Source organism: Gracilinanus agilis, chromosome 6 (assembly GCF_016433145.1).
Source record: "Gracilinanus agilis isolate LMUSP501 chromosome 6, AgileGrace, whole genome shotgun sequence".
NCBI lineage: Eukaryota > Metazoa > Chordata > Mammalia > Didelphimorphia > Didelphidae > Gracilinanus > Gracilinanus agilis.
In genome coordinates this window covers 97049466-97068956 of record NC_058135.1, presented here as the reverse complement: position 1 = coordinate 97068956, position 19491 = coordinate 97049466, and the positions used below count along the sequence as shown (strand labels likewise).

The 19491-nt window shown below is 38.2% G+C and overlaps 1 protein-coding gene across 1 annotated transcript; it reads right to left on the bottom strand.

The window, feature by feature from the left end:
• Positions 1-4888: 4888 nt before the first annotated feature.
• On the bottom strand, positions 4889-10177 carry LOC123251395 (probable E3 ubiquitin-protein ligase TRIML1). The gene is made up of 6 exons (XM_044680645.1): positions 9764-10177; positions 9310-9405; positions 8492-8722; positions 7623-7645; positions 7348-7445; positions 4889-5394 (listed from the first exon to the last, which is right to left on the bottom strand). The coding sequence occupies exons 1-6, from the start codon at positions 10175-10177 to the stop codon at positions 4889-4891; spliced, it is 1368 nt and encodes a 455-aa protein (XP_044536580.1).
• Between the last annotated feature and the right edge of the window lie 9314 nt (positions 10178-19491).

Below are 19491 nucleotides of genomic sequence, written 5' to 3'. Positions count from 1 at the left end.
TGTACCAAGTATTAGACCAGACCTATGTTTAGTGTAAGAAAAAATTTTCTTAATAACTAGAGCTGTCCAAACGTGGAAGGGACTACATGAGGGAACAGTGAGTTTCTTTTTCCTGGAGATCTTATGATAGAAGTTGGCGATCGCTTTTTGGAGTTGCAGCAGAATTCTGGTTTGGGTATAGGTTTGGAATAGATACTGTCTGAAGTCCTACCCATATCTACTATTCTGCCATTGAGCTTCTATATGCTTCATTTGGTAGAATTAGAATGATTTTATACTGTCTAGGCTACTGAGATGTCTGAAAAAGATGGAGGCCATGTATCTTGATTCACCAGAGAAACCAACCCCATTCATTATATTTTTCATGGAAATTCTTTAGGACATCACTGAAATCTCCTACCTAAGACAGAGTGTGTGGTCATATGATTCAGGAGGATGAAAAGTGAATTGAAAAGGCCCATCTATATCTTTGGGAACCTGGTTGTCCAATGAGTGTGAAGATACTGCATATTAAACTCCAGGCCCATGCAAAGATTTACAGAGAAATGTTAATGACTCACCTTCTTTGTGGTTGTAAAACCTAGATATGTTACCTCAGCAAGCTTCTGGCGCAATTTCAATAGCTTCACCCATGAGCTGTAATTAATATTAAATGGTGAAAGAGAAAGACCAAAGATGTTTGGGAACGCAGTCAGTCTACCTGAATGAAACAATACTAGATGCTATAAAGTTCCAAATAACTGGATACATGTGGAGAATGAATGACTCTAGGATGCCATGTGTTTATTTGCTTTTCCTTCTCCTTGACTGCATAGCACACCCAATATATGATGTTAAGGAGAGGTCATGCAGTTTATGGATGTGTGTCTGATGGGCAAGGCATGGGACAGTTGTGAACCCACTGGAAAAACAATATTTAGAAGGAGAAATTGAAAAGACTGTCTTTCATCTATGCATTATTTTCCATCCTCTTGTTCCTATTTAAGCCTGTGAAACCCTCACACTTATTTATTTGCCCAAATCTTCAAGGCTCAGCTCAAATGATGCTTCTTTTGTGAATCTTTCCTGGGTATTTCTGCTACTCTGTGATTTATCCTCTTCCTGACATCCTGTTCTATTTCTAACAATAAAACGTTAGAGCTCAAAGAGACTTTGTAGATCATTCTAGACCAACAGTTAGCAATCTATGGCCAGCAGGCCAAATACTATGTGCTGCCTATTTTTATGTGGCCTGAGAGTTAACAGGCTTTACATTTATAAATAAAGTTGTGCACTTTTAAGTAAAGCTGTATTTAAATAAAATGGTAGAAACTTAGGTCACCAGCTGTACAAAAATAGACAGACTCTGGATTTGACTTACAGTTCATAATTTGCAGACTAGATCTTTTTTTTTTTTTTTTATCTCCATACTCCTTGGCTTTTTGGCAAATCTTCCCCTATCTCCTATACAATATGAAAGGAAATGAATTCCAGAGTTACTCTGCATGTGCCCATGAGAAATAAAATAGACTCATTTTTTTTCTCAAAAGGTATATCCAAGGGGGCAGCTGGGTAGCTCAGTGGAGTGAGAGTCAGGCCTAGAGACAGGAGGTCCTAGGTTCAAACCCGGCCTCAGCCACTTCCCAGCTATGTGACCCTGGGCAAGTCACTTGACCCCCATTGCCCACCCTTACCAATCTTCCACCTATGAGACAATACACCGAAGTACAAGGGTTTAAAAAAAATACTAAAAAAAAAAAAGGTATATCCAAAATTTGTAACTTTATTGAATAAAGTCTATTAAAAGTTTCTAAATGATTTCAATAGGATGATGAATTTATTTACTAAATACTTCCCATATCTCCTTGGTAAGTGGGAGCCCCTTTTTTTATCCAATTCTCTCCTTTTATTTATTTATTTATTTGTTCTTTTTAAAAGCCCTTACTTTCTGTCCTAGAATTAATAGTAAGTATTGGTTCCAAGGCAGAAGAGTGGTAAGGGCTAGGCAACTCAGATTGTGGCATAGCTAGGAAGTACCCACTGAGCCATCTACCCCCGATCCTCTCCTTTTCACAGAGGAGGAAAGTGAATAGGAAAGTGAATTCCCTTAAGTCATTCAGGTAAAAAAAAAAACAAAACAGAGCCTTCTTAATCCACAGAGAGGTTATGGAAAAACAGACATACTGTATGTTATTTGTAGAGATGTGAAGTGGCCCAACTGTTCTGGAAAACAATTGGAATTGTATGAAGAAAGTGACAAAAAATGTTTTTTGATCAACAGATCCCACTGCTGGGTGTATACACCAATGAGGTCAATGACCCCCATATTTATCCAAAATTTCTAACAGCACTTTTTGTAGTAACAAAGAACTAGAAACAGAGTAAATGCCTATTGATGGAAGGAATGGCAAAATGAGTTGTGGTACATGTATGTGCTGTGAGAAATAATAGATATAAAAAATACAGAGAACCAGAGGATGGCTTATATGAAATAGTATGGTGCCAAGTGAAGCAAGTAGAAAAAAAGGAATTCGAAATTTGCAATGACTATGACTATGCAAGGAACAAAGAACAGCAAAGTAACTGAAACTGAATGCTAGAATATAATGAATAAATAGTCCTCTCCCTCGCACCTAAGGATAAAGGAGTATACTTCCTCCCCTTTATTACAGGCTAGTTTTCCTCAAATTTTTTCCTTTTTATTCTCGGCTAAATGAAACAGTGGAAAGAATTTGGGACTTGGACTCAAAAAGACCTGAGCTCAAATCCTACTTCAGACCTTTCAAAGCTGTGTGACCCTGGGCAAGCCAATTAACATCTGCCAGCTTGTTTCCTCATCTGTAAACTGAGGACCATAATAGCACCTGTTTTACAAGGTTGTTGTAAGGATCAAATGAGGTCAAGTGCTTTGCAGACCTTAAAAGACCATATGAAGCTAGCTATTTGTTATCATTGTTAGTTATATAAGGAATAGATTATACAGGCATATGGGGAAGTATAAGTAATAGAAAAAAGTTATCAATAAAAATGTTTTTAAGAGAGGCATAACTCAATAAAAGTACACCAATTAACATGTAAATAAGAATGTGCTTATTGTTTTTATTGAAAATAATAAATTTTCAACAATTTACTAGTACTGACTTTTAGCCAAGATCCAACTTGAAAGAGTAAAGTAAACCTCACATCATCGGATTTTTTTTTTAAACCCTTGTACTTTCAGTGTATTGTCTCATAGGTAGAAGAGTGGTAAGGGTGGGCAATGGGGGTCAACTGACTTGCCCAGGGTCACACAGCTGGGAAGTGTCTGAGGCCGGATTTGAACCTAGGACCTCCTGTCTCTAGGCCTGACTCTCACTCCACTGAGCTACCCAGCTGCCCCCTCTCACATTGGATTTAAAGTTGGAAAACATGAGTAATCTTTTCTAATTTAAAGGATGAGAAAACTGAGACCTAAAGAATTAAATGATTTGCCTGAGGTTATATCAATTGTTCTATATCAGTGATAGTAAATCTTTTAGAGATGGAGTGCTGGGTCCCACCCCCACCTTACTCTCCAGATTAAGTGCCATGGCCCTCCCCCACTAGATTAAGTGCCCAGCCCTGCCCCCTCACTGCCATTGGGCTGCTGGGTACGGGGGCAGGTGATGGGAGGAATGTTCTCAGGTGCCTGGAAAGGGGGAGGGGAACAGCTCTGCCCCAAGTCCCTCTGGCTTTCTAGTAACAAACTCTGGTAGGCAAACAGAGAGGGCTCTGTGGACTCTTTATGGAATGTGTACCATAGGTTCACCTTCACTGGACTAGACCAAATAAGTTGATTCTATTAGACATCCTGGGAACAATCTCTTACAGGCATTCTCTTTGGGGGATGGAGTGCCTAGAAGAATAGTTTGATGTTCCTCATGGGTAGGCTGAACATCACTTTCTAGACAGGAAAAAGGGATTGGAGAAGCAAGAAAAATGGTCAGCCCCATCCAAAATTTGTTTTGAAAAACATCTTCCTGAAATCTCATGTCTCCTTCCACCCATTACCTTGCTTGGAGATTTTCTGGTTTAGTATGATCTGTTTACTAAAAGGGGTGTCTTTGTAAATATCTTCTCTGATTTAGTGAAATTCCTTTCAAAGTCTGCATGATTTTCATTTAGCTTTGTCTGGCTGCCCATTGACACAGAGTTAGAATTTAATTGGGTCAATGCTCCATTAGACCCTTCCTTCTGAAGAACTCGGGACTATTTTGTTGTCCATCAGGAATCTGTGTTTACATCTGCAGGTATTGTCTTCCAAAGTTGGACAGTGGACAGGAGGAACATAATTAGAGGCTCACTAATGCTTTACTGAATACATATTTCTGGCCTTGGAAAAAAAGGAGGCTGGATTTCCCCTCTGGCTGGGTAGCCCATGCCTCTCCCTGTCTCAACCTGTGTTTGTCTGAGAAAAAGTTAATTGTATTCTGTTTTTATCCTGAAGGAGAAGGGGGATTCTGAGATCAGATTTTTGGGGTGTTTGACTTTGCTTAATAACTTCAGGGTAGAAGCAGGAGTAATGGGGGCAGAAGTTGGGAAGAGGAATGGAAAGATAAAAAGGAAGGAGAAAGAGGAAGTAGAAAGTTAGGTGGCAAGAAGAAATGCAGAGAAAAGTAGGAGGAGTAAATAAAGTGGCAAAGATTGGAGAAGCAGGAGGGTGATAAGGAAGAGAGCAAGGAACCATTTTGATGCTGATGAAGTGAAACACACTAGTGTTGATACCAAATATAAACAAAATAGACTTTATTTATATTGGTTCTCAAAATCATTTCAACAAGTTCAAATTAATAGAAAAACATGTTCATTGTCATTTCATTTACTTCTCATTCAAATTCTCTAATAGTAATTAGCATGTCTTCTGACTGTTGCTGGGGTAGGTAATGAGTCTTTACAATGTACTTCCTTTATTAAAAAGAGAAGCAGAGAAGAACGGGCGAACAGGCCCTCCAAAAGTTAAATTTGGGAAACTAATGAGAATAATTTTTTCTTTAACATCATAAAAAGTAATGTTGCCTTCATCATAGTTAAGGAAAATGCCCACCTTATGTGAAGGTGTGGAATAAAAGCAATCTTTTGGACTCCAGAAAAGTATTTGATTTTCAACTTTTAAGCCTATTATGGCTGTTACATCAGCAGATAATATGGAGTGAGTCCCATTTTTGCTGACTGAATCTCTACAGATTCCAAGTATCCACTCTGTCTGACCTTCCACATCTACTTCCCAGTAGTGTGTTCCACTGGTAAAGGTCTGAGTCCCCAACATAGTAACAAAATATTCAAGTCTTTCTTCTTTATCAGACTGGTCTTGTGGGTCAAGTCCATACTTCAAACTCTTAAAATGTTCAGGCATAATAAAATGAAGACTGCCTGTTTCAGGATCCGGTGTGATATCCGCTATAGAAAAAGAAATAAAATAATTAGTCTTGGATGCCAGATGTTGGAGTTTAAAAGCAAAACAAAAAAAAAATACCTAATTCTGAACAATATCAAACTTTGAAACACTATTTCAAATCCATTTGGAATTATATAAAAACTCTTGAGAGGACTATCTTTCCTTTGCCTCTGAAATTTAAGTAGGATAGTACTTTAGTTTTCCAATACCTTGCTTTCCTAATATTTAAAATGAAGGTGGAACATAATGAAGTAACTATTAGGAGTCTTTCATTTAAAAACCAATTATCCATGTTTTAATGTATTCATTAAATATCGGAGAATGGCTTTTTAATTAAGCAATTACTATGTTTGAGTAGAAAGTCATTCCTTGGAAGATATGTAGTATCTGTGAAGGAGTTATTGTATTGGGATGATCGTTGACAGTATGGACTAACACAGGTGGAATTGTAAGCATTGGGTCCTTGGTGAAAAGGACATTTTTGTACAAACCACTTCTTACAAAGACCAGCTAAAGGAAGGATTCACTCTTGTTAATTCTTCCAGAGATCCCTGTCCTCAAAGAGCTTATTGGAAGTTACTTGAGACCTACATAGATACCTAATCAAGATAGTGCACTAAACGCATTAAAAAGTTACAAAATTTGGATGGTAGGAGAGAGGAAAGAAAGAACATTTCTAGGAGGGAGGTAGATATGGAAGGAAACGAAGAAAGTGAGAGAGTATGAGACAGAGGAAGGGAGAAAAGGAGGCAGGGAGTCAATGAAGAACTGGATGATTACTTGAAAATCCCTGAAATGGAGTTGGAAGCAAGTAGATAGAGAATGCTGACAAGGAAAGAAGGCATCTGGGTAGCAAGACTTGGTTACAATGTTTAGACTTCATTGTGTGGACTTTGGACATTAGAATGACCTGATGACATCTGAGTAAGATCCAAGGTTCATCATCAATTCCCAGGAAGGAGGGAATGGAACAGGAACAAATTAGATACACAAAACACATTTAGGAACATATTATAGAAATTCCATTACTTTGCCATGTTGAGAGATGGAGTATTGCTGGAGGGCGATGGAGCATATGGGACTGGAACAAGACTCAGCCACAGCCTGACCAATAGGGAAGCAATAGGAAACTTCTCACTGAAATACTTGTGAGAAACATGTTACCTGACCATTTAGTGTTGAAGACAAGTCATTGAATTACTCCATATGAATATACAGTGAAATATTTCCTATTCCTCCCCTGTAATCTCATATCTATTCAGCCTCAGAGGAAGTTGGAATCTTCTTCCTTGACTGAAGTTAGTTGTTGTTTTTTATACAATCCTCTCTATCAAGGAACCTTTTTTCCTATGATTCTCAGAGTCAACAATGCTGCTTCTTAGGAATATTCCTCTATACTGGCTCCTTTTCCTACACATTTGTTTTCTCACTGAGTCTGCAGAGAAAACTCAAGCATGTGAAATTTTGACTAAGCCTCGCTTTCCTGAACAGTCTGAGGACTTGAAATAAAGCATCAGAGAAAGCTTAAGAACCAAAAGTTGGTTCCTTTCCAGAAAGGTTCACAAGCTACCTAACAGGAAAATGAAATCAGTGGAAGAGAGTCTGTGCACTGAAGAATTCTCATAGTAAAGAATAAGCACCACAGGTTTCCAAAATACTCTTCACCATTATGAAGTTGAAAAGTCACCCCAAATGCACATTATCAAGAATCAATGGGAAATAACTGAACTAATAAATGAAATAAGAAGGGTCACCCATGCCTGTTGAGATAACAAAGGGGAAACCGGGAAAGCACTTCTTTAGGAGTCACGGGAGGGTAGGAATGATCTTTATGGTGTAGCAGAAGGGGTCATTTGGGCTGGCTAATAGCAGACACTTAGGAAATGCATTGTAAACAATATGGGAGCTCCTAGGAGTTGCCTGAATGTCAACTGAGAAAGGCATACATGACTTACCTGTATAGCTCTTGAGAATTTCTGTTAAAGCAGTCATTGGGTAAGTTGTATAAGTAAGGTAAATAATCTCTGGTTCTTGAAATAGCAGCTCCTCATTTCTGAAAAAACATGATACACTCAGTTATATTTGTTCTACAAAGATCTCCAAAATATTCCCTGCATCAAATACTTTATTATATTCCAGCAGATTGGACACTAATTACCCCCTTCAAAGATCCAGACTCCTTCACAGATTCTGTTTTTCTGACTTAGTAGACCAAAGAATGGAACCTTACCTTTTCAGGATGTCTTTCATATCCTAAGGGAAGAAAATAAAGAGACAGATTTAGTGTTTTGCTCCTTAGTCTGCTTCTTTAATATTAGCTTTCTCAGAGAACCCAGTTACACCTCCTCATAGTTCTGTCACTCCTTTAGAGCCCATTTCCAGGGACATTAACATGTGCGCACAATTCAAGTTTGTGCAGAATGGGTGAAGAGTGATCTCTGGTTGCTCTTTGATTGGTCTCATACCTCTGGTCCCCTCCTGAAGATGGAGAAATGACTCTATTGTGAGAGGAATGATATTTTGCCCTTCTCTCCTTCCATTACACAGAAAACACATCTATCAGAGTGGAACTTTTGCTTACTCTGAAGGAGGGAATGGCAAATGAGGAAGTTGGAAAACATTTGCAGGTCTGGGAGACTGGTTGTCAAGCTTTTTAATGGTTAGTGTGGCTGGGAAATGTGGGTTCTGAGACTGAAGAGGCACATCCTCATTTTATAGAATCATTAACTATTCCTTCTGAAAAGAGCCTTCAAGGGATAATGAATCTCTTCCACTTTTCACCAAGGAATGAGGTATGTCATCACTCTGGGGGAATCGGTAGATTCAAGCATGTTCATATGATTACACAAATATATATTCAACTGAACATGAAGTAGGTATAGAAATATATAGCGTTTGAAAATCTCCGTGCTATGTATTACTGCTACCCAGCCCTGCTCATCAAAAAGCAAGTACACTTCAAGAATCAAATGAAAAGTCTAAACTGGTCCATTCTTGCAAATAGCTCTGAAACCTTTCTCTTCCTGGTCTTTGGAGAGGGCATGAAGCTTCTGCTCCTCATTTCTAAAGCAATAGTATACATCTCTTTCACACACTCACCTGGAGCATTTCCAAGGGTGTCTTGTCCATGTTTTCTTCTAGGTCTAATATCTTTCGTTGCAGATGTTGAATTTGTTGGGACAGATAGGCCTTATTCTGCTCGACTTTTGCCACTTTGTCTTCTATTTCTTGGTCCAGTTTTTGCAGGTGTTGATTTTCTTCATTATATAAGAACTCATGCATTTTATTGTATTCATATCTGATTAATGCTTTATAAAATTTTGTATCCTCCTGTCCCAAGAAAAAGTAGAACAAAGGAAAGAAGTGAAAAGCTTATAACAGAATAGGGTACATGCTAAACATTTGTGGTCCTTATTAAATATATTTTTGCCATCTAAGAAGATTCATGGACTCTGAAACCAGACATAGGTTTTCTGGCTGCTGGGCCCAAATCTTCTATTTCAGGGCTTATGAGATATACTGTCTCTTGAAGGTCTTTTTCTGAAAAAAGTAGTTAATGATGGAAATCACAGAGAGAATGATAATGTATAAAGGAAATGTCCTCAAAAATACAACAGAGATAATTTTCTTCCTCAAAATACCAATTCCTTTGTAGATAGTGTTTCTTCATACATATAATTTAATAAAGTTTATAAATGTATATTAAGAAAGTTCTACTAGCATCAGGCATGAAATTATTTTCCAAAAAGAGTGTAAATATATTTCATTCTTTGATCAATAATATGAATCTAATCCTTTGCAAAAAGGATCTTTTTTTCCCTTTCCCTGCTGTTTTCATCATCAACTCTTACTTCTGAGAGGGACCTTCAAGGGACAATTTACCTTATCATTTACCAAGAAATGAAGCAGATACTGACCTTAAAATATGCCTCTGTTTTTCTCATTTTTTTCATTGTCTCTTTAAATTCCTCCTTCTTTCTCTGTAACATATTTCGTGTCTCTTGAAGTTTCTTCTGCAAGACAAAAAAAGTATTGGTTAAACCTGTTTTGGACCCAAGAGGCCCACATGCTTTACAATTAGCATTCATATGACCCTGTGAGACTATCAAAGTTCTATATGTCTGTTTTCCATTGGAACTTTACAATAACCGTAAAAATCAAGGGCTCTTATTATTACTACCTTTTAAAAATGAGAACAATGAGACCAAAAAGGATCTGCAAAGACCATTGAAAATATATAGGTTGTGTAAGTGTCAGTGAAGTCATAGAGGTGAGGACCCCAGATAATCCTTGTGCCCTGTAGGTTAAACTGTGGGTCCACAATGCCAGTGACCAGAAGCCATTTGACTGCAGGGCTTGGTATAATCTTACCTTGTACTTGTCAGCAGCCATTTGCAAGGGAAGGACTTGGTGATCCTTGTGCTCTTCTGTTAATAAGCAGGACTCACAAATCAGTTTTTGGTCTTGCTCACAGAAGAGCTTCTCTTTTTCTCCATGTTGATCACAGGTGGTCAGAAGTGCTGGGCTCAGTAAATTCTCTCTGAGTATTTTGCCAGTGATAGACAAATTCTGCAGGTTCTTGCTGAGCACAATGTCACTGTATCTAATGACACCTCTGCACTCTGGACAAGTTAATGTAGCATCATCTTGTTCATAGCACTGGAGGAGACAGTCCTTGCAAAAATTATGCCCACATCTGGTAGTCACTGGGTCTGTGAAGTAGCCCAGACAGATGGAGCAAGTGAGTTCCGCCTTGAAGTTTTCAATCAATTCTTTGGCCTCCATGTTCTTAAGCCTGGAGAGAAAGAGTCAATGAAAAGTTAGATCAGGGGATTCCTGGGCCATCCAAGACATCTCAGAACTTTTGTGCTTTTGATATTCCAGAGATTCAAAGGGAATGGAGAGACTTCAACAGAGATGGTCCCATATCTACTGCACATCCTCCATAGATAAAATGGGGAGCCCAAGTGTCAGGGCTGCCTTCAAAGAGAAACAGGAATCAAGATTCCTGGAACTCATACTTTGTGAGCTAAGGGAGCGTCCTATCTTACAAGTGGTCCTCCTCCCTAGTTTCCTTGAAAAGACTAAAGAAATGTGTTCTTGACTAGGGCCAGGATTGAACTTGAGCTCTCTCTTCCAGGGAAGCAGATGATGGGGGCTCTGTTTAATTTCTTCTTACTCTCACCTTATTCTTCTCTTCTCCCACAATTTAGGGTTACCATCTTTTGAAGAAAATATCTTTACTTCCTCTTAACTACTACTAAAAGTCCCTGGCTTGGCCAACCATTTCACTTTTTTCCGTAATGCAAGAATAATTGATCTTATTTCAAAGGCTCAATACAATCACATTTTTGGTTGCCTAACAAGGCTGTAAGGCAAGGAAAATCTGAAATCATTTTTTCTGTACCCCTAAATTTGCTTCCTAATTCAGAACTTAAACTCAGCTATTTTTTTCTTTCAGCCTCTCCAATTTCTGATTTATTTACTAGAAAGCCTTTTTAAAGGTGCATAGAGAAAAAGATATTTTTTCCCAAAGTAACTTACCTCTGATTCTGTCCTCTAGTATGTCTCTCAAGATAAATAATGCTTGTTATTTCCTTTGAGCTCCAACACCAAAAGACATCAGTTCTAATTTGTTGTGGTCTTTTTATAGGAGTGTTTTTGATTAGCCCCTCCCTGGACTCCACCCACAAAAGGTAAGAACTTCTGTGTTTTGGTAAGTGCTTCACACCTCTACCCTAGGGATGAGTTCTCACCTTTGGATTTGACAAAGAAATGGACTACAAATCACTGTGATGTTCACACCCTGACCCTTTCAAATTTTCTAAATTCAAATTGAAACTTTCCTCTGATTCCTTCCTTCTCCGATATTCCTCTTGGGAGAGATAATATTAGCTTTTCCACTGGAAATCTACCAGCCAAGTTTTTATGACTTTATAGGAGTTTATAGGAGTTTTTTGATTAGCCCTTCCCTGGACTCCACCCACAAAAGATAAGAACTCCTGTGTTTTGTTAAGTGCTTTACATCTCTACCCTAAAGATGAGTTCTCACCTTTGGATTTGTCATAGAACTGTGGTGTTCACACCCAGACCCTTCCAAAACTCAGATTCAGGCCTCAGAGTTCAAATGGAAACTTTTCTCTGATTTCTTCCTTCTCAGATATTCCTCTTGGGAGAGATAATACTAGCTTTTCCACTGGAACTCTATCAGCCAAGGTTTTATGACTGAGTTGTTGGGAATCTTTGGGAAATCTTTTGGGAAAGAGTTTATTCTCCCCACAAAAGGTAAGAAGTACTGTGTGTTCACAATACTTCCAGTTTCTGCAATGGGCCTGAGTTCTTCCCTTTGTCCTGTTGTTTAGAGTAATGAGCTATCATTCACAATGGTGTTCACACTTAGGCACGGGAGGCCAAAAGTAGTCTTGGCTACAAGTTCACTACGTCATTGGGAACTTGGTATAATGGTCATTTTTGTTTTGATTATTTTGAGAATATTTGTATTGTTTTTAGATGCCTCTTTTGTTTTTGTGGTTCCCTGGAAAGGAGAGAAAAGATCTACACAAAGAGAACAGGAGTATAAAAACAGAAGTTATCAATAAAATTTATTTTGGGAGCTATCTTCCTGCCTCAGTCTCCTACCTCTTCTTCCTCTGCATTTTCCTATTTCTTTGCTTGCACATGCCGTATTTAATATAGCCTATTATCTTGGAAGAGAGAGCTCAAGTTCAGTCCTGGCCCTAGTTTGTTAATACAGTGACTTTGTGTAAATATTTTCCCTGATTTAGTGGAACATCCTTGTGGCCAGTATGGTCCTTTTGTAGCCAAATATCTCACTTCAGGCTCAGCAGTACCTTGATCTAAAAGTGGAACTTAAGAAATGCTTTGAAGTGCAATCCATTACAGTGTTAATTGAATTCTATGGTCTAGGTGCCTGATGATCTCAGATCAACTTTTCTAATGGTGATTTTTCTAAACTGAAGGAACTAGAATAGTGATAGGGAGCTCCTGGCTCTTGGTCATGGGATCAGTAAACTCTGGTGAAGGTAAAGGGAAAGTATTCATAATAGCTTGGGCTACAGTGATTTAGAGGGAGAAATGCAAGCTCTCTCTTTTATCATAGTCCTGTCCTGGCCCTGGCCCTGGCTTAGATGATCTGGAGCTGAGGTTAAGAACAGCAGTGGAAAGACTTACATGAACTGATGCAGAGTGAAATAAGTAGAAACATGGGAACATTGTAACTAGGAACAGCAATATTTTATGGTGCTTGACTGTGAAAGACTTGACTACTCTCAGCAAAACAATGATCCAGGAGAATTCTGAAGGATTTATGACAAAGAAAGCTATCCACCTCCAGGGATAGAACTCTTAGAGTTAGAATGCAGATCAGAGAATATGATTTTTCATATCTGGGGTTTTCACTTTTGTTTTTATATGAGTATTCTCCTCAACAATGATCAATATGGAAGTGTGTTCTGCATGTATAACCCAGAATAAATTGCTTATCATCTCTGGTTGGGTGGGGGGGAGAAAGAGAAGGAGGGAGACAACTTGAATCTTTTATTTTTGAAAAACATATGTTGAAAATTATTACTTGTAATTGGGAAATAAAATATCTTTGAAAAAATAGCAGCCTATACCTTTTCTTTTCTTTATCATTAGGCTCTCTTTGTCTGAAAACTGCCTTTTCATTTCTCTTGACCACTTATCAATCATGATTCTTATTTTAAGGCATTCCCTTTGAACTCTGCATTCATTCATTCATACATCGAATAATTCATAGCTATTGTTTAGGGACCTTCCCATAGACAAGCAGAATGTTGGGTCTTGACAAATGCAGAGACATTGTTATGTATGTAGTGTGTATGAGAGATGCCAATATTGGCATAATGCATTTGCGCTATATACTAACACAGGTGGTAGTGCAAAGATTCAATTGTGCTGCAACTATCTTTTTTTGATCCTCACTTTTCACAAGGGACTTTCCCAAAAGGGATTTGCTTTATTCTGTTTTTCAACAACTTACCTTCATGGAGCTTCTAATCTATCAGAGGGGACTTGAGACATACACTGCTAAATAAAAATAGTATACCAGTTGCTCACATTAAAACCAAAATTGTTACACATTTAAGTGAGAGCAAGAGTAAAGGAAGTACATTTCAAGAAGAGAGAAAAATCTAAGAGATAAAGAAGGAGGGAAAAGGAAGGAAGAAAAAAGAAAAAGGAAGGAAGGGGGAAGAAAAAAGAAGGAAAGAAAGAAAGAAAAAAGAAGAATGGAAAAATGAGGGAGTCAAAAAAGATAAAGAAATAAAGAAAAAAGAAAGGAGGAAAATGAAGTGAGGGAAGAAAGGAAGGAGGGAAGAAAGGTAGGAAGAAAGACAGAAATTGATGGAAGAAAAAGGAAAAAGAAGCTGAAAGAAAGAGGAAGAGAGATAGTAAAGGATCACATTTGGTTCTTTGGATGCTTTTGCAATTTTTGTACTTTATGGACTAGGAGATGATCACTGGTAAAAGATTATTCCATAGTAAATAAACATCATGAAATCCAAATCAGATCAAAGGTACATCAGCAAGTCTTAGGAAGGACAGATTGAAATAGGGATAAATGAGAGACAAAGACAAAATTTAGTAGGCCATTATAGTAGTTCTGTCACTATGAAAGACTGAGAGATTGATGTTGCTGAAGGGAGACAGGGCCAGTGGGGCTAGACAAGCACTGTTTGCCTAAGCCGTAGGAAAGCAATACAGTATTTTTCACTGTAGTACTAAGGAGCATCATGTAATCTGTTAAGAGCTGAGAAGCAATTCTATCAATTCTAACCCAATATTCTGTGAAACATCCTCCATTCTTCCCTTAGCATGTCTTTCAATCCTTCATTCTCAAAGAAAGATGATGCCTCTTTCTTTGCCTACAGTTGACTTTCCTGCTAGACTCGTTCTCAGGTCATTTGCTTGTTCCATCATTGCCAAATTTTAAAAAACACACACTTTCTTATGAATATTCAATCTCACTCTCTATATTGACTCCTTGTCCTATAAAAGCAATTTTAACATTACTATTTTTAAGAGTAAAAAGGAAGGAGTGAATCATTTTGGCTGAACCCAGCTTCCTTTGACTAGCTAAGATTAAAAAAAAAAAAGGCACCAAAGAAAACCAATTAGAAGAGGGTGTCATGAGATGAACATTCCGATGCTCCCTCACAAGAACATTAATAGGGAAACTGAATACTAAAGAATTGCCAACACAAAAGAATAACCACATCTGTGTTTCAATGGCAATGCTACAGGAAATACCTAATGTCTGTTCACAAGTCTCTGTTAGAAATGTGATATTTACCACTCATAGAGTCTTTTTTTTCTTTCTTTTTTTTTTTAAACCCTTAACTTCTGTGTGGCTCCTAGGTGGAAGAGTGGTAAGGGTGGGCAATGGGGGTCAAATGACTTGAACAGGGTCACACAGCTGGGAAGTGTCTGAGGCCGCTCATAGAGTTTTAGTTTCCCTTAGATGGCATGAAGAACAGTTCTGAATAGAGAGATATGCAGAATCAATAAGAATATTTTCAACTTTTCCCTTTTTTATGTCAATGGTCCATAATGTTCACAATAGGGTTTATTAATTTGTTAATATATTATAGAGAGCCTCTTCTATATGGTAGGGGTCCTGAGTGGCGTTTGGTGGCATCGGATTGTTAAGACAGGAAAAAGAAAATGAGAACAACCAGTCTAGTGGTTAGCCCATGTTGCTCTAACGCTATGGAATTTGGTCTTTATTTTATACTGGTTTCAAACAAAGAACACAAAGAAAGAGTCACAGCTGTGAAGGGGTTACAAATCATACACAACCCATTAAAGTCTAAAAGTAGAGAGATGGGTACAAGGTCAAGGGCCAAATTCCAACCACCAATTAGTAGGGGTTAATTCTGGGAGCAGAAATATATTTCATAGAGATGTTTACTAATTGCGTTCTGCCTTGATTTACAGATCTGGACCTGGTCAGATAAAGTCTGGCTTCAGTCTTATCTCTATCTTTGTCTGTGTCCAGCCTTGACTATATTTTTTAGAGTTTAGGCTTCTTAATTATCAAGGAGAGAAATTTTTAACTTAGTAGTTGTTGGTCTGCTAAGGACTCAAAGCTTTTCAATAAGTCTATAATGTTTTTCCAATAAGAAAAGGTATGGATCATAAGAGGTGTCAAAAGAGGGGTCTCAGATTTTTATCTATTCTCTTATTGGCTTCCCACAGTATATTTCTTTAATTTTGGAGAGAGAGGGTTGGCCTAGACCAGTGATGGTGAACCTTTTAGAGACAGAGTGTTGGGCCCTGCTTCCACCTTGCCCCACGGTACCCCCTTAATCCCAGACAGGGGAGGGAGGAAATTCTCCCATTGGCTGCTGGGCAGAGGGGCAGGTGAAGTGAGAAATGTACTTAGGTGCATGGAGTGGGGGAAGGGAACAGCTCCATTCTGAGTCCCTCTGGCTTTTTAGTAACAAACTCTGGCAGGTGACTGCAAGCGTGCCCACAGAGAAGGCTCTGTGTGCCCTTTTTGACATATGTACTATAGGTTGTCATCACTGTTCTATATGGATCCCTCATTGAGGGAATCAAATCCAGGCATGGCAGAGCAATGACTTTGGAGTCAGGCATGTGTATTTGAATCCTAACTCTGCTACTTCAGATAGCTTTGTGATCTTGGGTAGATTATTTACTCTCTCTGGATCTCAGTTTCCTCAATTTATATGAGGATTATAATGAACACTTTCCTCTCAAGGTTGTTGAATGAGATAGTTGTGAAGTGCTAAGTACATAGTAGGTACTTGATAAATGGCTTGTTTTGTTTTTTTTTCTCTTTCCTTCCATACCTGAATACTCAAATATACCCCATTGTCTCCCATGATAGGAATATTGTCTTAAATTGAAAAACTGTAGCTCATTGCAGGAGCTCACTTTTTCAATATGATCATTTGAAGGACTGCACCTTAGTATCGCTAATGTACAGAAATTCAATTGAGTGTCCCTTTATGAAGGACACTAACTTATGCCTCAGGAATAAAAAGATGGAAAAAAGAACAGTCTACCTTAAAGGAGCTTATAATATCATAGGAGGAGAAGACAAAGAAGTATAATAGATTTCACTTTTGAATATGGTAAATACAGAGGAGAGGTGAAACAGTATTTTATGAGGAAATTCAAAGAAGGAGAGGCTACTTCTAGAGGCAATTGATGCCTCCTCCAGAGGAGATGCTCAATCATTCCTTATTACTGATGACAACAGTGATGTCTTCTGTAGATACCTGTAGAGGCTGATGCTGCATTCTTTGACTTAAATGAATCACCAGATTACACATGATTGGATTTGGTCAATTTCTCTCATAAAACGCAAATCTATGCCATAAGGTTAAGCATTGGTTTCTTCCCCATCATTTCCACTAAATGTGAACTATATTTGGCTTTCTTAGATGATATCACTCTGAATGAAGCATTTGCTGTCATATTATTCCTGTGTGTGAAGCTTGTTCCCTGAAATCCAAAATAACTGGATTTTTTTTTTTATCCCAAAGAAACCCTGCCACCTGCTGGTAAGGCTTATCACTCCATTTCTCATCTTTTCTTTAACAGTCTTTCAATGCAGATCTTTGAATTTACAGGCTTTTAAGCCTCAAGAGTCAGGGAAGCTAGATTCCAGTTTTACTTCTGGCTAGTTCTGAACTTCTATGGTTCTCTGTATTCTTTATGGGAGCAAGTTGCTTCTCCCTCCTTACTCGTAGGCAGTTTTCCAACTTTAAGTTGGAGAGCAGGTGCTTATCCTTATGAGCCAAGGAAGTTTCTTCATATGGAATTTCTTGGGCCAGATGAAATCACAACTCCAGTCCAAAAAGAAAAAAATAAGAAATGAAAACTTGCCTATTTAGCACATTTTGAAACAGTTGTAGACATATATGTTTATATATATCTTTGGAACGTTTTTCTTCTCAAGTTTTTAAACTCAACTACAGATATCAAGGCATGTTACCATCTCTCTCTTGAGAATCCTTGACCCTACAAGTTGCAGAGAAGGTGCCTAATTATATTGGCAAAAGGAGCTTCTTCACCTGGTGAAGAACCTTATCCAGAGGTGTGGATTGCCTATAACACACCCAAGTGTGCTCAGATTAAAATGTAAATGGGAGATATTTTACAAAATAGATTTTTATTTTATTTTTTATTACCTTTACCTTCCGTTTTGGAGTCAACACTGTGTATTGGCTCCAAGGCAGAAGAGTGGTAACGGTAGGCAATGGGGGTCAAGTGACTTGCCCAGGGTCACATGGCTGGGAAGTGTCTGAAGCCAGATTTGAACCTAGGACCTCCTGTCTCTAGGCCTGGTTCTCAATCCACTGAGCTACCCAGCTGCCCCCTACAAAATAGATTTTTAAAAAGGAGTATCTAGGTGGCTCGGTGGATAGAGTGCCAGTCCTGGAATCAGCACAAGCTGGGTTCAAATATGACCATCAGACCCTTTCTCACTGTGTGATTCTGGGCAAGTCACTTAATCCTAAAATTGTCTACTTCTTACTGCTCTTCTGCCTTGGAACCAATACTTGTATCAATTTTAAGACAGATGGTAAGGATTAAAAAAATAGATAAAAATACACTACAACATAGATCATGTTAATATGTGATTTCTTCAGTCAATATGCCCCTGCAGGCATCTTTTTGTTTGTTTAGTGGATTTTGTTTCTCTTTGAGTTTGATACCAGCACACTATTCCAATAAATCAAGTCTAGTCCTCATCCCAATCCAACAAATTTCACTTCTACCTTTAATACTTCTTCCATTTTGCTCCTTTTTTTTATTTGATTAATTTGAATGAGTTCAAATTAAATCTGTGGTTAGGATTTCCTCAGCTCAAGGCAGAGACTGGAGTCTTTTAAACCTTTCATTTTACTCAGCAGTTTGGACTGGGGATCCCAGTAGGGGCATAAGATTTTAAAACCCCAAGCAGGACTATACCCAGATTTTTTTCCTGAGCCTCTGGCAAGATTCTGTTTCCTAATTTACTTTGGCTTGGCCATCTTTAATGTAATTTACATCAGTAACACTTAGCTCTTCTGGGAACCCAATCTGAGGTCTTACCAGTCCCTGGATGGCTGGATCCTTTAGCCTGCCTCTCTCCCTGCCAAAATTGAGCTAGTGACGAAGGATGAAGATTCTCTTCCACTTAGTCCTTGCTTCTTGCCCCTTTTGAGATAGTTCTGCCCACTCCTACCCAAATAATAATAATATTACCCACAAAATAGTAATAATAACAACAACTAGCATTTATGTAATGTTTAAAGATTTGCCTAGTGCTTTACATAATTCTCTCATTTGATTTCCTATCACAGATTTACATCAAAACATAGAATTTGTCCTCTTCCAATTCATGTTCCTCTCCACCTCCATCCTCAAATCATATACTCTCTAACACTTATCCTTTCATCTACGTCCATAGCCTCCTGAGTTCCCTTGCATCTTGGCATTCAATTAATCAATAACCATTTATCAAATACCAACTCTGTGCCAGGCTCTATGCTAACCACTGGAGATACAGAAAGAGGCAAAAGATAGTCCTCAAGGGGCTCACAATCTAACAGGGAAGACAATATGCAAATAAATCTGTATAAAAATACATAATATATAAATAAATATATAAAATACATAATTATATATATATATAAATCTACACATTTATATATATAAAGCAGGTTGTATACAGGACACCATTCATTTATCCTCAAACCACACAGGCCCAGGGGTTGAGTGGGGAAAAAACCAAAACAACAACTTTGAGTGAGGCCACTCAGCAATAACTGCAGAAGGACGATGATGTCAGTTGTTGCAGTAGCTCTAAGCTTAGCTGACTGTCACCCAGCCTGTCACTCGCTAAGGATAATTTTTCACTCCCCATTGGCTTGTAGAAGAGATACAATCCACATAACTCTGTTTCTATCAATAAAAGATAGCTAAGCAACGTCTCTTACTTTTATTCTTTTTGCCATAGTAGAATGGTTCAAACAATTAGCCACACAAACCTTTGCGATATTTATGGATGCCTTTTTTTTTTTTCGTGTTTGTGTTCACAG

What these genes read in the sequence shown, in the direction of transcription:
- LOC123251395 (XM_044680645.1), bottom strand. Translation starts at nt 10,177, where the DNA reads ATGGAGGCCAAAGAATTGATTGAAAACTTCAAGGCGGAACTCACTTGC. An exon ending in TGGCTGCTGACAAGTACAAG is followed by an intron (nt 9,406 to 9,763) that starts GTAAGATTATAC and finishes TTTGTCTTGCAG; the next exon opens with AAGAAACTTCAAGAGACACG. An exon ending in AAACAGAGGCATATTTTAAG is followed by an intron (nt 8,723 to 9,309) that starts GTCAGTATCTGC and finishes TTCTTGGGACAG; the next exon opens with GAGGATACAAAATTTTATAA.